At 37.4% G+C, this 15939-nt stretch overlaps 1 protein-coding gene across 6 annotated transcripts in view; it reads left to right on the forward strand.

Moving 5' to 3' along the window:
- Window positions 1-15939, forward strand: part of ZNF143 (zinc finger protein 143) — a 61950-nt gene that overhangs the window by 14227 nt on the left and 31784 nt on the right. For 5 of the 6 annotated variants that reach the window (XM_081266411.1, XM_081266409.1, XM_081266414.1 and 2 more), the window contains 6 exons: window positions 960-1043; window positions 1672-1868; window positions 3532-3606; window positions 9445-9564; window positions 11243-11318; window positions 12462-12587. In XM_081266411.1, the coding sequence (XP_081122537.1) occupies window positions 960-1043; window positions 1672-1868; window positions 3532-3606; window positions 9445-9564; window positions 11243-11318; window positions 12462-12587 (678 nt within the window). The remainder of the gene's footprint in view (window positions 1-959; window positions 1044-1671; window positions 1869-3531; window positions 3607-9444; window positions 9565-11242; window positions 11319-12461; window positions 12588-15939) is intronic. The other variant, XM_081266410.1, reaches the window with a different exon arrangement.

Consider the following 15939-nt stretch of genomic DNA (forward strand, 5'->3'; position numbering starts at 1 on the left):
TGAAGGGCATCTGGGTTGGTTCCACAGTCTAGCTATTGTGAATTGTGCTGCTATGAACATCGATGTGGCAGTATCCCTGTAGCATGCTCTTTTAAGGTCTTCAGGGAATAGTCCAAGAAGGGCAATAGCAGGGTCAAATGGTGGTTCCATTCCCAGCTTTCCCAGGAATCTCCAAACTGCTTTCCAAATTGGCCGCACCAATTTGCAGTCCCACCAGCAATGTACAAGTGTACCCTTTTCTCCACATCCTCGCCAGCACTTGTTGTTGTTTGACTTCATAGTGGCTGCCAATCTTACTGGAGTGAGATGGTATCTTAGGGTGGTTTTGATTTGCATTTCTCTGATCTAGTCTGCCTTTTTTTGAAAAGGGAGATAAGTAGGTGCCAGAAGTAGGATCTAAAGACCTTTTTTGTTGTTTTTTTTTTTTTCTTCAGTACTGAAGATTGAACCCAGTACTGCTCTAGTACAAAGCCATAACCCCAACCCTTTTTAAAGAAACTTGAGACAGGCTCTTGCTAAGTTGCCTAGGCTGGTCTCAAACTTGCAATCTTCCTGTCTCAGCCTGTCAAATAGCTAGGATTGTAGGTGTGCACCACTGCACCTGGCTTAAAGACCATTTCAATGTAACCAAGACTGAGTCTCAAATATAGTGGAAAGGAAGTTCTAGAAATTAGTGGGTAGCAGTCCTAGGTGAATGTGTCTATTGTTTTAAATGAATCCTACATTACTCTTTTTCTTCTTTTTTCCCCTACTTTCAACTCTCTTCCCCTCTTGTGCGTATTCCTAAAACAAGTATTCTATTGCTTTTAAGTGCTTTCTCAAAGCAGCTTTATTGACTCATAAAGCAACTATAGGTTGTCATCATGAATTTAATAGCTAGTTGATTGTTTTTTGCCAAGTTAGTTAATTGGAACATGTTGGAAAGTATGGGATCTAAATGTAAACAATTGTTTCTTGAGCAGGGGACAGTTTGCGTCTAGAGGATGGTCAAGCAGTGCAGTTAGAAGATGGAACCACAGCATTTATTCATCATACCTCCAAAGGTACAGTAACTTTGAAAATATGAAGTAAGGGAGAAGTGGGAGTATGGGAAAAATAATACCTGCTGAAGTGTCGTCATTTGAAAAAATTGTATTTATCTTTTGAAGTTCAAGGCACCTGGCTTGCACAGTTAAAAAGAGAAAGCTTTCTCACAACTTGAGCTGCCAGAAACCATTTGGAACAGTAAACACTGTGGACTTTGGAGTCATAATTACATCAATTCAAATCCTGGTTTCTTTTTTTTTTTTTTTTTCCTATCTTTATTTTATTTATTTTTATGTAGTGCTGAGGATCGAACCCAGTGTCTCACACAGGATAGGCAAGTTCTCCACCACTGAGCCACAACCTCAACCCACATCCTGGTTTCTTTACAACTGATTTTGACTATTACTTGTTAGGTTTTTAAAAATTTCCTGGTTCCTAAGGAAAGTGACTTTTCTCAAATTCTGATTCCCATTTGTATGGTAGTAAATATACCTGTTTCATAGAAGTTTTTTGAGAATTAAATAAAATAACATAAAGCACATCATCTGGTGTTTCTAGTACTACTCAGTAAAAGTTTATCCCCTTCTTCTTTTAAATATGTAACTGTTTGTCAAACCTTAAGGCCTTTCTCTTCTACTCCTTCAGATAGTTATGACCAGAGTGCATTACAGGCTGTTCAGCTGGAAGATGGCACCACAGCCTATATCCACCATGCAGTGCAAGTCCCGCAGTCTGACACCATCTTGGCAATTCAGGCCGATGGGACAGTGGCAGGGCTTCACACTGGCGATGGCACAATTGACCCTGACACTATCAGTGCTTTGGAACAGTATGCAGCAAAGGTATGGTATTTTACTTCAGTGCTGTCCCAGGTACAGCCTCTTTATTTTTCATGAAAAAAAAAAAGTACACTTTATTGGGAAACTAGCAATGCAGAACCAAAATCATTCAACCTCAAAGAGAACTGCATTTATCTTAAAAAGGTGAAGTGTAAAAAGATATATTGGAAGAAAAAATAAGGGAATGGAGTAAGGACTTACAGAAAATAAATGAATTAGCAGGTAATTCACAAAAAGAGATATTCAAGGATGAGTGCTATAAAAGAAATAATAAAGTATAGATATGCCCAGCATGCCTATAATCCCAGTGGCTCAGGAGGCTGAGGCAGGAGGATCATGAGTTCAAAGCCAACCTCAGCAACTTAGCAAGGCCCTAGGCAACACAGCGAGACCATGTCTCTAAATAAAATATAAAAAAGGGATTTTGGCTTAGTGGTAGAGTGCTTTTGTAGCGTATGTGAGGCACTGGGTTTGATTCTCAGCACCACATATAAATAAATAAATAAATAATCATCCACAACTAAATATATATATTTTTGCATTGGGAAACTAGCAATGCAGAACCAGCATTTCTGTAATGTCACTCTACCACTGTTAGTAGTGGTAGAGTGACATTACAGAAACAGAAATATTGCAGAAATCCAGCTGAGCTTATATTCTGCAATCCAAGGCAGTTTGGGAGACGAGGCAATTTTCTTATTGTCCCATTCATGAAATTTTGTGGATCCTTTCTCTGTGACTCACTCATTACACACACACACACACACACACACACACACACTCTCTCTCTCTCTCTATATATATATATATATATATATATACACACATATATATAAGTAATATATGTATATATAAATGTAAAAAAGGGCTGCAACAGTGGTTCAGTTCTAAAGTGCCCCTCAGTTCAATCCCTGGTACCAAAAAAAAAAAAAAAAAAAGAGAGATGGACTGAGTTTTGATCATTGTGTAATGTTGTATGGCTATAGTTTCAGCCCTTTGGGAGGCTGAGTTAAGAAGATGTTTGAGGGGCTAGGGATGTGGCTCAAGCGGTAGCGCGCTCGCCTGGCATGCGTATGGCCCGGGTTCGATTCTCGGTACCACATACAAACAAAGATGTTGTGTCTGCCAATAACTAAAAAATAAATAAAAAAAAAAAAAAAAAGAAGAAGATGTTTGAGTCTCAGAGTTCTAGGCCAGCCTGAGTAACGTACAAAAACCCCAGCTCTAAAAGCGGGTGGTGGGTAGGTATTTTTCCTGCATCAAACATATTTCTCTCATTTAATTTAAGTTTTTTTTTTTCAATTTTTATTTGGGAAGTTTATACACATAATAATAATAATAACAACAACATCAACAAGAACAACAACAAAACTTCCATGTTCTCACCTGCCATACATTACCAAAATGTAAAACATGGGGCTAAGGATGTAGTTTAGTAGAAGAGGGCTTGCCCAGCAGGCATGAAGTCGTCCTGGTATCTGTCCCCACACTGTAAAAATGTAAAGATAAGGGGCTGGGGTTGTGGCTCAGTGGTAGAGTGCTCGCCTCGCATGTGTGCAATCTTGGGTTCAATTCTCAGCACCACGTAAAAATAAATAAATAAAATGAAGGTATTTTAAAAAAATGCAAAGGTAAAACATCTTTAAGCTTTATTTTATTCCTATAGGTGTCCATTGATGGAAGTGAAAGTGTAACAGGTACTGGAATAATTGGAGAAAATGAACAAGAGAAAAAAATGCAGGTATGTAAATCTCCTTTGTTATATAAGAATCTCTTAACATTTTCTAAGCAACAATAGAGAACACGCTACTTTTCCAGGAAAATTGCACCATTTCAGAAAAACAATATCCGTATTAGGACCAGCTTTCTCAAATTACCTCAGGCCCTAAGATTTGTTAGTGGTGGTAGAGTGACATTACAGAAATAGAAATATCACAGAAATCCAGCTTAGTTTGTATTCTGGAATCCAAAGCAGTTTTGGAAACCAGGCAGTTTTCTTACTGTCCCATTCATGGAATTTTGTGGATCCATTATCTGTGACTCACTCATTAGTATGACCTAATCCTTGCTATTTTGCCTTTTTTTTTTCCCCACCGACTTTCCTACCTCCATACCCCTCCCTTCCCCTTTCTCCCCTTTGCCTTATCTAAAGTTTGTCCATTCCTCCCAAACTTCCCCCCAATCCTCATTATGAATCAGCATCCTCATATCAGAGAACACATTCGGCATTTGGTTTTGGGGGATTGGCTTACTTCACTTAGCATTGTATTCTCCAACTCCATCCATTTACCTGCAAATGCCATGATTTTATTTTCTTTTAATGTTGAGTAATATTACATTGTATATATATACTACTTTGCCATTTGTATGTTTTAAAAGTTTCTTCTTACTTCTATTCTTCTACTTATATTCCCGTATATTCCTTTTCAAATTCTGAAGGGAAGATCCAGACAAGCTAATCATTATTATTCATACTTAGCAAAACTGATTGTACTTTTTGTACCAGACTGCTTCCTGGGCTGCAGATGGCCTGTGGCTTCCTTTGATTCAGTGTTCACCCTTGGTCTTGTCATTGGCTACCCCTTGCTCAGGTAACACCCTATTAACCACCCAAGTAACCATCTTTTTTGTCCCCCTTCTTACTGGGAATTGGACCCAAGGCCTTGTACATGCTTGGAAAACACTCTACCACTGAGCTATATTCCCAACTGTTTTTTTTTTAAATATTTATTTTTTGGGCTGAGGTTGTGGCTCAGCAGTAGAGTACTCGCCTAGCACACCTGAGGCACTGGGTTCAAACCTCAGCACCACATAAAATGAAATAAAGATATTGTGTTCACCTACAACTGAAAAATAAATATTTTTTTTAAAAATGTATTTTTTAGTTTTAGGTTGACACAATATCTTTATTTTATATTTGTGTGATGCTGAGGATCTAACCCAGTGCCTTATGCATACTAGGGCAGCACTCTACCACTGAGCCACAACCCCAGCACCCCCCCCCCCCAACTATTTTTTAATGTTATTTTGAGATAGGTTCTCACTAAAGTTGCACAGGCTGGTTTTAAACTTGTGAGCCCCTTGCCTTAGCCTCACAGGTAGATGGGATTATAGGTATATGCCTCTGTGATCAGCCAGGGACACGTTTTTGAGCATTAACATCACCACTTAATAACATTTAGTGAGATTTAGGGCTTATCAAGAGATTTTTCAGTTATAATACTAATAAACAATAAAAGAAAAGAATTACTGATATCTCTGATACAAGTTTGATGATTGAATAGCCAGTCTATATATTTAACAGCTCAAGTGGTGCTACAGAGTAACAAGAATTTATTTATTTATTTATTTTAAAGAGAGAGTGAGAGAGGAGAGAGAGAGAGAGAGAGAGAGAGAGAGAGAATTTTTAATATTTATTTTTTAGTTCTCGGAGGACACAACATCTTTGTTGGTATGTGGTGCTGAGGATCGAACCCGGGCCGCACGCATGCCAGGCGAGCGTGCTACCGCTTGAGCCACATCCCCAGCCCCAGTAGCACTGAATTTAAAACCCCAATATAAAATAGTCTCTAAGAATACCTGTGTGTTCACTTGTAAGAACTGTAAAAACACTGGGGGGAGGGAGATGTATTTGTGGCAGACTATAGCTATTGTCATTGCCCTCATGTTACAACATCCTTATTAAGTAGAAAACAGTATTGAAGTAGTATACAATTTATAATCAAAAGATCCAGATTGAGTTTCTACTCTGCTATATAGTAGCAGTGGGACTTGGAGCAAGTTACTTCTCTGGATCTGAATTTTTTATCTGTTACATGAGAATGATGATCATCTTTGCTTTACCCATCTCATGAGTTTATGATAACCAAGTGAGATTTTCATTTGGTTAATATTTTAAGTAACACATGAAAATACTATTTGTAGATACATATAATTGTTGATACTCTACGTGTTATGTTAGAATGCCAGGCCCTTTCATCATTCAAAACTAACTTTTCTTTAATTGGAGATCAAAGTACTTTGGTTTGACAGTATTTTAATCAGAGCTGTAATAGTTGGAAGACCCACAAAAACCAGTCAAGCTAGTTCAAGGAAAAAAGAGATATATTGTAAGGATATAGCAGAGCAAATAAGATCAGAATGGGAACTGCTGAACATTTAGTCCGCACAGCAACTAGAATTCCAAAGGAATCAGGAATGGAGGCTGATCTCACTTGTTTTTCTTCTTTCTCCCACTTCCCACAAAGGGCTGGATTCTTCCATGGCATCTCTGCTCCCTTTTCTCTGGAGATAGGCTTTCTCTGTCTTCTTATTGAGTTTGCACATGACTCATCATAGCCATGCTTTCTCAGGTTTACCACTCATGACCAACTCAGGATTTCCATTTCTTCCTCCCTCCCTTCCTTCCTTTCTCCATTTATTTCTTAGGTCAAATTCCTGCAGAGAGAATCTGTACACTTGGGGAGACTTTTTTTTTTTTTTTCCCTAGGCTGGCCTCAAACATCTGGGCTCAGGTGATCCTCAAACCTCAGTTTCCAGAGTGCTGAGACTATAAAGGCATGTAGCATGGGGCTCAGCCTGAATTTTTAAGCCAGACCACATAGGCATTGATATATCACTGGCCAGCCTATAGATGTACAGTCTTCTCTGGTTAGCAGAGTCCATGGATGTTGTTCTTCCTAAATCATGGGATTGAACCCAGGGCCTCATGCCTGCTAGGCACATGTTCTTGCATTGAACCAAACCTGTTTAGTATAGGCAATTTAGGTGTGGTTCATATTTTATTTTTGTTTTGTTTTCTGTATTTTTAAAATCTAGCTACATGACCTTGAACCAAGTGAAACTTGCTATCTATCTATCTATCTATCTATCTATCTATCTATCTATTTGCAGTGCTGAGGATTGAACCAGGGCCTCATGCCTGCTAGTCACATGTTCTTGCACTAAACCACATCCCCAGTCCAAACCTTGCTTTTCTTAAATTTTTAAGCCCACTTTTTTCCATCTCTTAAAGGTAATAATTATATCAATGATTATTAGGGGCAAAGGATTTTTTAAGTTGACACAATAGTTGTACATATTTTGGGGCCAGGCACAGTGATATACACAGCAACTTTGGAGGCTGAGAGAGGAGGATCACAAGTTCAAAGCCAGCCTCAACAACTTAGGGAAATCCTATCTCAAAAAATAAAGAGACCTGGGGATGTAGCTCAGTGCTAGGTTCCTCATAGGTTCAATCTCCAGTAACCCCACCCTCCCCCCCAAAAATTGTCATACCTCTTTTGGAGGGTATAGTGGGATATTTCCATACAGATAGACAACATGTAGTAATCAGGTCAGGATAATTAACGTATCCATTACCTCAAATATTTATCTAGGATTTTTTTAAAAAGGTGCTAGAGGTGTATCTCAATGATAGAGTGTGTGCTTAATATGCATGAAGTTCTAGGTCCAATCCGTAGCACCAATATTAATATTTTAGTGTTTTGGTTTTTTTTAATTTGGAGATTTTCCAAAAAGAAAACCCAAAATGACCCATAATATTACCATACTTATAGCTGTTGTATATACTTTAAAAAATAAGGTTTTTTAGAAAATGAAATGGTATAAATTAGGAAAAATTTGTTAGATACTTGGTTCCCCCCCCCAAACTGGGGATCAAACCCAAAGGCGCTAAAGATGTAGCTCAGTGGTAGAGCACCCCTAGATTCAATTCCTAGTACAGCAAAAAAAAAAAACAAAAACAAACAAAAAAAAAGGGTCTGGGATGTAACTCAGCGGTACAGTACTTACTTTCCATGCATGAGGCCTTGGGTTCAATTTCCAGTACTAAAGAAAAAAAGAAATCTGAGGTTACCTGAGATGGGAGAACACATTACTTTAGAGTCTAAATATCTAGTAATGTAGATTTTTAAAATTTTTGTGATACTGGGTATCAGATCTAGAGTCTCATCCATTCTAGGCAAGTATTCTACTGAGCTATCTTCCCAACCCTAAAATAATTTTTATTGATCAGTTCTCACCCCATAAATCAGATTACATGAAACATTAATTTCCTTAAGAATGAGGATAAAAAGCAGCAAGCAATTAAAAATACATTTATGAAAATTTACTTACCAAAACCTTCATATTTATCTGAAAGTAGTGAGGTATGGCAGAATCTCTTATATAAATCAGATATTTTTTTAAACAAAAACAAAGAGAACCTAACAGATCTTTGAGGAAAAATCATCAGGATCACATGCTTGTTATGCCTTTTATTTTCAGATTTCTTTTTAAGCCTACAACATCTGTAGTATCACCTAGTGATGATTTTGGCTTCATTATTTTGAATTTTTTACAACATTAAAAAAAACCTCTGGGGCTGGGGTTGTGGCTCAGTGGTAGAGCACTCACCTGGCACATCCAAGGCCCTGGGTTCAATCCTCAGCATCACATAAAAAAAAATAAATAAATAAAATAAAGGTATTGTGTCCAACTACAACTGAAAAACAAAAACCAAAAAACAAAACTCTGAAAGAGTCATTTTTGAACCTTGAGTGACAGCCAGCACAGAAAAGAATATTGCAACATATCACTATATGACCCACATAGTAGACAGTCATTCTTCAACATTTGTGGTATCATAATTTCTAAAATAGGCAGCAATCTTTGAAAGCCTTTACTAGCATAGGAGTGTTATTTGAATTCTTATGGTATTATATCCAAAAGAAAAGATCTTGTGCTGAATATAAGTACAGAATGTGATATTGATTGTATTATCTCCTGTAGGTGACTTAAATGACCTAATGACTGCACATACCTCCTCCATCTTTCTTTTTCTTCCTTTCTTCTTTCCTCCCTCCCTTCCTTCTTTCCTTCTTTCTCCTCTGCCTTCTCTTTCTTACTATTGAACCCAGAGGTGTTCCACCAATGAGCTATACCACATCCCTTTTTTTTTAATATTTATTTTTTAGATTTTAGGTGGACACAATATCTTTATTTTATATTTATGTGGTGCTGAGGATCAAACCCAGTGCCTCATGCATGTTAGGGGAGCACTCATACCACTGAGTCACAATTCCAGCCTCAGCCCTTTTTATTTCTTGACTTAAGACAGGATTGCCTAAACTGGCTTTGAACTTAGGATCCTTCTGCTTCAGCCTCCCAAGTAGCTGAGATTACACATGTATGCCACTAGGCCCAGCTTTTCTCATTGCTTTTGAAATGCTTCTGAAATTGAAAATGTATTTGACATTTTAGGGCATATGCCCTTAAAAAAAAGCATAGTTAAATAATAGTATGTCAAGAAATACATGCATACAATGGGGATGGTACTTGGGTTGATTTTCTAGGAGAGAAATAGATCTTTGAACTAGCAGTGCCTTCAACTGTAGCTCTCCTTTTGACTGTTTCAGAGCTGCTGACTTCAGCAATGGAACAGGAAGAATGTGACTGATTTAGATTGATAGACTCTTGATAAAAAGTGATTATCTGAATCTGGAACCCACATTATAGCTTTATCTTTTTTTTACTGTGAAAATTTCAGCTTTTTTATTTCCATATGAGTAATTTAAATCATAATTTTTGTTTTATCTAGATTGTCTTACAAGGACATGCAACAAGAGTAACTGCTAAATCTCAACAGAGTGGAGAAAAAGCATTTCAATGTAAATATGATGGATGTGGAAAATTATATACAACAGCTCATCATCTCAAGGTGTATATATAAGTGTTTTATTTAGTTATAAGTATACCTAGGACATTAAATACTAATGTGATATGCATATAGCATTCAAATGCTTATCAAAATACTGACACATGCTTACACTCAGACACACAAAAAAAGCCTGTACAGACTGTAGAAACTGTCAGTTCTTTAAGGGCCTGGACTGTGTTTTTTCACCGGTATATCCCTGATGTCCTGCATATTACCTGGCACATGTGAGACACTCTGTATATTTCAAAACATTTGGTCAAATATGAAATTTATGTAATTATACGAGAAATGGGTATGTTTACTCTGCTAACAGTGATTCACCAGAATCCAGCAAAAGTTGATGTTAATTTGTCCTGTATTAAATTTTTGGATGAAGTATTTTATTTTATTGTAGATGAACACAATAGAAGTACTTGTGACTCATTATAACAATATCTAAGACATATTAAATAACTATGTCAGAAAGTGTGCACTTAGCATATTTTGAGTAGTGACCCAAGAGTCCATCTTCATTACTTGTTAGTGTATAACCTTGGCATATAATTGACTTCTTGGTACCTCATTCCCCCCCAACTATAATTTGATCATAAGAGTACCTCTCTCTCAGAGTGGTTATAAGAATTAAGTAAGTGCTGCTGTTTCTGTAAAGTACTAAGAAAAATGGCCTGATATGTGAGAAATGTTCATTGAATGGCCATTGTCATGATTACACATTTGTCACAGCAATAGATACTATTATGTCCCCACCTTACAAAGAGGACTTCAAGGCTTAGAGAAGGAAGTGGTGGAACCTTACTTCAAAGTTAGACCCCTCTAATAGCAGCCTCTACACTTTTTACATTGGGTAACATTTCCTTGCACCCTGTCCTAATTCTCTTCATGCATGTTTCATGTAGGTACCTTTAATCACTCTGGAAAAACTCAGACCTCAGATGTTCCTGTTCCTTATTAAAATGAATATTTTAAGCCCATTTTATCCCCTCATCCTAGATGTGGAATACAAATAAAAACTTAAATATGGGCTGGGGCTATAGCTCAGTGGTAGAGTGCTTGCCTTGCATACATGAGGCACTGGATTCAATCCTCAGCACCACATAAAAATAATAAAATACAGATATAGTGTCCATCTACAACCCCCCCAAAAAAAACTTAAATGTAAGCTAGGCATAGTGGTGCACACCTATAATCCGAACTACTTGGAATGCTGAAGTAGGAAGATTGCAGGTTTGAGGCCAGCATGGGCAACTGGCAAAACCTCATGGCTCATGTCTGTAATCCCAGCAGCTTGGGAGGCTGAGGCAGGAGGATTGTGAGTCAAAGCCAGCTTCAGCAGAAGCCAGTTGCTGAGCAACTCAGTGAGACCCTGTCTCTAAATAAAATACAAAAAAGGTCTCTCCGAGGTGTGTGCCACTGCGCCTGGCTTGTTTGCTTGTCTTTGTCTTCTTTTTTACAGTGCTGGGGATCCAGCCCAGGATCTCACCATGCTAAGCAAGTACTGTACCACTGACCTATATCCCTATCCCTGGGCTATAGTTTTTGTGGAAAAGGTGTTTTATTTCTTTCAAAAGCATACAACAAAATCACTCAGCAATAAGAGGGGAAAATAGGTCTATGTTAAAATCATCTTACTTGAGGAGTGTGTGGAAGAAATGGAATCATGCCTGTGTTTTAATAACAGGTCCATGAACGGTCACACACAGGAGACAGGCCTTATCAGTGTGAACATCAAGGCTGTGGGAAAGCTTTTGCAACAGGTAAGAACATAAATTTTCTTTGTTTCTAGGTTCTGATGGAGGTCAAGCAGAGATAAGTGGGCAAAAACTTGACCCTTCATCCTTGTCTTGAGTCCAGAGAACACATGATTGGGTTTTCTTTTTTTTTTTTAATATTTATTTTTTAATTGTAGTTGGACACAATACCTTTATTTATTTATTTTTATGAGGATCGAACCCAGGGCCTCACATGTGCTAGGCAAGCGCTCTACCGCTGAGCCACAACCCCATCTCTTCTTGGGTGTTTTTTTTTTTTTTTTTGAGAGAAAGAGAGAGGGGATTTTTTTAATATTTATTTTTTAGTTTTCGGCACAACATCTTTGTTTGTATGTGGTGCTGAGGATCGAACTCGGGCCATACGCATGCCAGGCGAGCACGCTACCGCTTGAACCACATCCCCCAGCCCTTATTGGGTTTTCTTAACTCTTAACTGCCTCCTTAGCCTGATTGCTCTACCCCTCTCTGTGTTTTTTTTTTCCTTCACAGACCTGTCTTTGCCTACTTTGGTGCTTTTTACTACATGTTCTGCTTTCTTTTAGCAAGAAAAATAAAAGCCAAATTTTAAAAGCTGACTAAAAATTTAGCATTAATACAGACCTTAGGGAACCACTGAGAACTGGAACTTAACAGTGGGATGGAGTCTATCCAGGGATATATGTGGCAGGGCCAACATGTACCAGTCTTCCTGACATTCATTCTTTGTTCCTTGTCTTGAATCCAGTTTAAACTTTTTGGATATGAGTTGTGAACATCATCTAATATAATTGGGACACTTTTTAAAAAATATATTTTTAGTTGTAGATGGACACAATACCTTTATTTTATTTATTTATTTTTATGTGGTGCTGAGTATTCAAACTCAGGGCCTCACATGTTCTAGGCAAGTGCTCTACCACTGAGCCACAACACCAGCCCAATTGGGACACTTTTAAAAAATTAAACACACACTTCTAAACAGAGATAAACTACTAAAAATTTTCAGTGTGATAGTCCTGAGCCGTCTAAGGACGTTTTTAATAATGTGTTTTATTCTTGGAATTTACTATATTTTTCAGTACTTTAATTTCAATGTGAATGTTCAGAGGAGTATTGTGTAATTAAATTTCTTTTAAATTTTCCTTGAAGGTTATGGATTAAAAAGTCATGTCAGAACTCATACAGGAGAAAAGCCATATCGGTGTTCAGAAGATAATTGTACCAAATCTTTCAAAACATCAGGAGATCTACAGAAACATATTAGAACTCATACAGGTACCATTGTAAATAGTGTCATATCTAGGACAAGAATTCTTGATCTTCAGGGAGGGGATTTGGGGAAGGAGTATCTGGAAAAATTTCAGGGAATCAGTATCAGGGGCTTCTTTTAAATTCCTGAAATGCCATGGAATTTGCTGTTTGTGTTTATATGTTTCTTACCAGGATAAGGGCTCAAGACTCTCTTAGATTCTTAAAAGGGTCTGTGTTCCAAAAGAGATGAACAATGGCTCTAGAGTACCATCCCTTGCAGCTTGCAGAAATTATCTGAGCAACAAGCTCATTTTCCTAGGATTGCATGTCTAGTTAGTAGCCTGAGAACAAAACCTAAGGCACCTGATTGTGCCTGAGTGTAGTATCGCTTCTCCTCATTAAGCTGCTGCTAAAGAAAATATCTGAACCCCTAATAGCCCCACAGAAAGAAAAACATGTAGCCACTTGCAGCAGTGTATGCCTGTAATCCTAAGGACTTGGAGACTGAAGCAAGAGGATCACAAGTTCAACTCAGGGAGGCTGTCTTCAAAATAAAAAATAAAAAGGGCTGAGGATATATCTCAGAGATAGGGTGCTCCTGGGTTCAATCCCTAATACCCCTCTCCCCACCCCCTCTCCAAAAAAAGACTTGTTACTTGTGATCATCTCTTCTCTTTAAATGTCTTTATTCTTTTTCTTTTTTAAACTGCTTGTTTCCTTTTTTTTTTTTGAGAGAGAGAATTTTTTAAATATTTTTTTTAGTTTTCAGTGAACACAACATCTTTATTTTATTTTTATGTGGTGCTAAGGATCAAACCCAGCACCCCTCGCATGCCAGGCGAGCGCGTTACCGCCTGAGCCACATCCCTAGCCCTCTTACCTTCTTTTTCTAAGTGGTACTTTATTCTTATCTCCTCTCACTCCCCTCTCTACCCTATGCTTGACTGCTTGTGGAATTGATACTACAAGGGTGATTATTTGTTTTTAGGTTTTTTGTTTTGGTATCAGGGATTGAACCCAGGGGCTCTTAACCACCAATCACATCCCGACCCCTTAGCTCTCACTAAGTTGCTTAGGGCCTCACTAAGTTTCTGAGGCTGACTTTGAACTTAAGCTTCTCTTGTCTCTGCATCCCTAGCCACTGGAGCTGGGATTCTAGGTGTGTGCCACTATGCCTGGCTTAAGTATTTGTTTTGGATCAGAGCTGAACAAAATTCAGAAACTGTTGATAAAAGATGCTATTTTAAGCTATTGACTAAGTAATAAAGCATAAAATAATTTAGAGATTTTTAGTATAGGTGTTTTAAACATGGTGTCATAACTTTGTCCCCAAATGTTGCAATTTTTGCACTTCCAACTACTCTGATATAGTTTAACAAATTTCCAGGGAGGATTCTTCTAGCAGCTAAGGTTAATCTTTAGTGCAAACATGATCCTAAATTTGCTTTACTTTGTAATGCTTAGGAATGGATGTAGGTATCTGCTTCCATCTCATTCCTGCACTTATTTTTATTCATTGTATCAAAGGCAAGTGTTTCCAAGATGCTATAAATTTTGTTTGGATTTGCAATATAAAGTCAATTTGTTGTATAAAAGCTATATACAACCATTGACATTGAGCAAAAACGTCAGGATTATGATTTGATTTTTTTTTTTTTTTTTTGGTACCAGGGATTGAACCCAGGGACATTTAACCATTTAGCCACATTCCTAGGCCTTTTTTTTAAACTTTTGAGACAGGGCCTCACTTAGTTGCTGAGGCTGACTTTGAACTTGGGATCCTTCTGTGTCAGCCTCCCAAGATTATGAGATTATAGGCGAGCATCACTGTGCCTGTCAGAATTGTGATTCTTTAATTCATCCATGAAAACATACAGTTTTGGTCTTTTTTTTTTTTTAAGAGAGAGAGAATTTTTTAATATTTATTTATTTATTTATTTTTTAATTTTCGGGGGACACAACATCTTTATTTTATTTTTATGTGGTGCTGAGGATCGAACCCAGCGCCCCGTGCATGCCAGGCAGCGTGCTACCGCTTGAGCCACATCCCCAGCCCCTTACACTGGTCTTTATGTTTTGTTATTTCTTTATTTTTGGTGGTGCCAAAAGTTAAACCCAAGGCCTTTTGCATGCTAGACAAGCTCTACCATTGAGCAATACTACCAGCCCCCATACATCACTTTTATCATGACATTTTCATGATTTAAAATGTTATAATGGCATGACATTTCAACATGGTACAATGTTGGGTTGAATAAGGGGCTTGATTTCAGTCAAAAACAAATTAGGTGCTACAGAATAGTAATACATATAGTACAATGAAAATTGTCCTAGAACAGTTGATGCTTTTCATAGCATGTCACAGGTGGGAAGACTTTAGAGGTCTTCTAGACTTGGAGGAGATGGGACTTGCCCAATATGAATTCTGTTCTCCTTTGGTGAACATATGGTGAAAAATTTACTTGAAGAAAAGAGAAAGATTCCGTTCCTTTTTTAATGATTTCAAACTTGAGGGCAGAAATCTTTTGGAATGGTCTATACCAACAGGGAAACCATAATTTTATTTGACCCAAAGAAAAATAACAGACTTTCTCTCCCTCCCTCTCTCTCTCACACACACACACACACACACACACACACACTCTCTCTCTCTCTCTCTCTCTCTCTCTCTATATATATATATATATATATATGAAATACTTGTGTCTGTCTATAAAGATATTTTTTTCCTGCTCCAGAAGTTGTTTGCTTGAGTTCATTATAGAAAAGGGCACATAGAAATTGAAAGCAAAAGCTATCTCCTGCTTGACTGTTCAAAGGACTTTTGAGTTTCAAGGTTGTATAAAGCAAATAGGAAAGAATGAATATAATTGGCAGAGTTTTCATTCATAAGTTTGGACTATGAGAATAGTAATGTATTTAGCAAGTATTTTGACAAACATGCTAAGCACTAGATTTTAAAAGATTAAAATTATTTTTTCTGCCAGATATCATAGCATAAATGAAGCAGGAAACAAACTTTTAAGAGATTCTGGGGTTGTTCTAACTTAATCCTTATTCTTGACCCTATTTTTCTCTTATATATTTTTTTCTGTCATTTCTTTCCATGCTTTTCTCAGCTCAATTTTTAATATGCACACCTGAATGATTCCATCTTGGAGAGACATGTAATCACTGATGAATTTTGAATACCATTCAGTTTTTCTAAGGCAAATTTGTTAGGAGTGGAAAATACTTTTTCCAGGGGGAAAAGAAAAAGCCTAAAAGGGAAACTTAAACTTGAAAAGCCTAAAAGAGAAGACTCAAGTCTTGAGCCTGATCCCAGGCAAAATTGAAGATAAGACATTTTAATTTTCTATATATTTTTGCACCATTT

This window comes from Spermophilus citellus (assembly GCF_964194105.1).
Source record: "Spermophilus citellus genome assembly, chromosome: 2".
In the NCBI taxonomy this organism is placed as follows: Eukaryota; Metazoa; Chordata; class Mammalia; order Rodentia; family Sciuridae; genus Spermophilus; species Spermophilus citellus.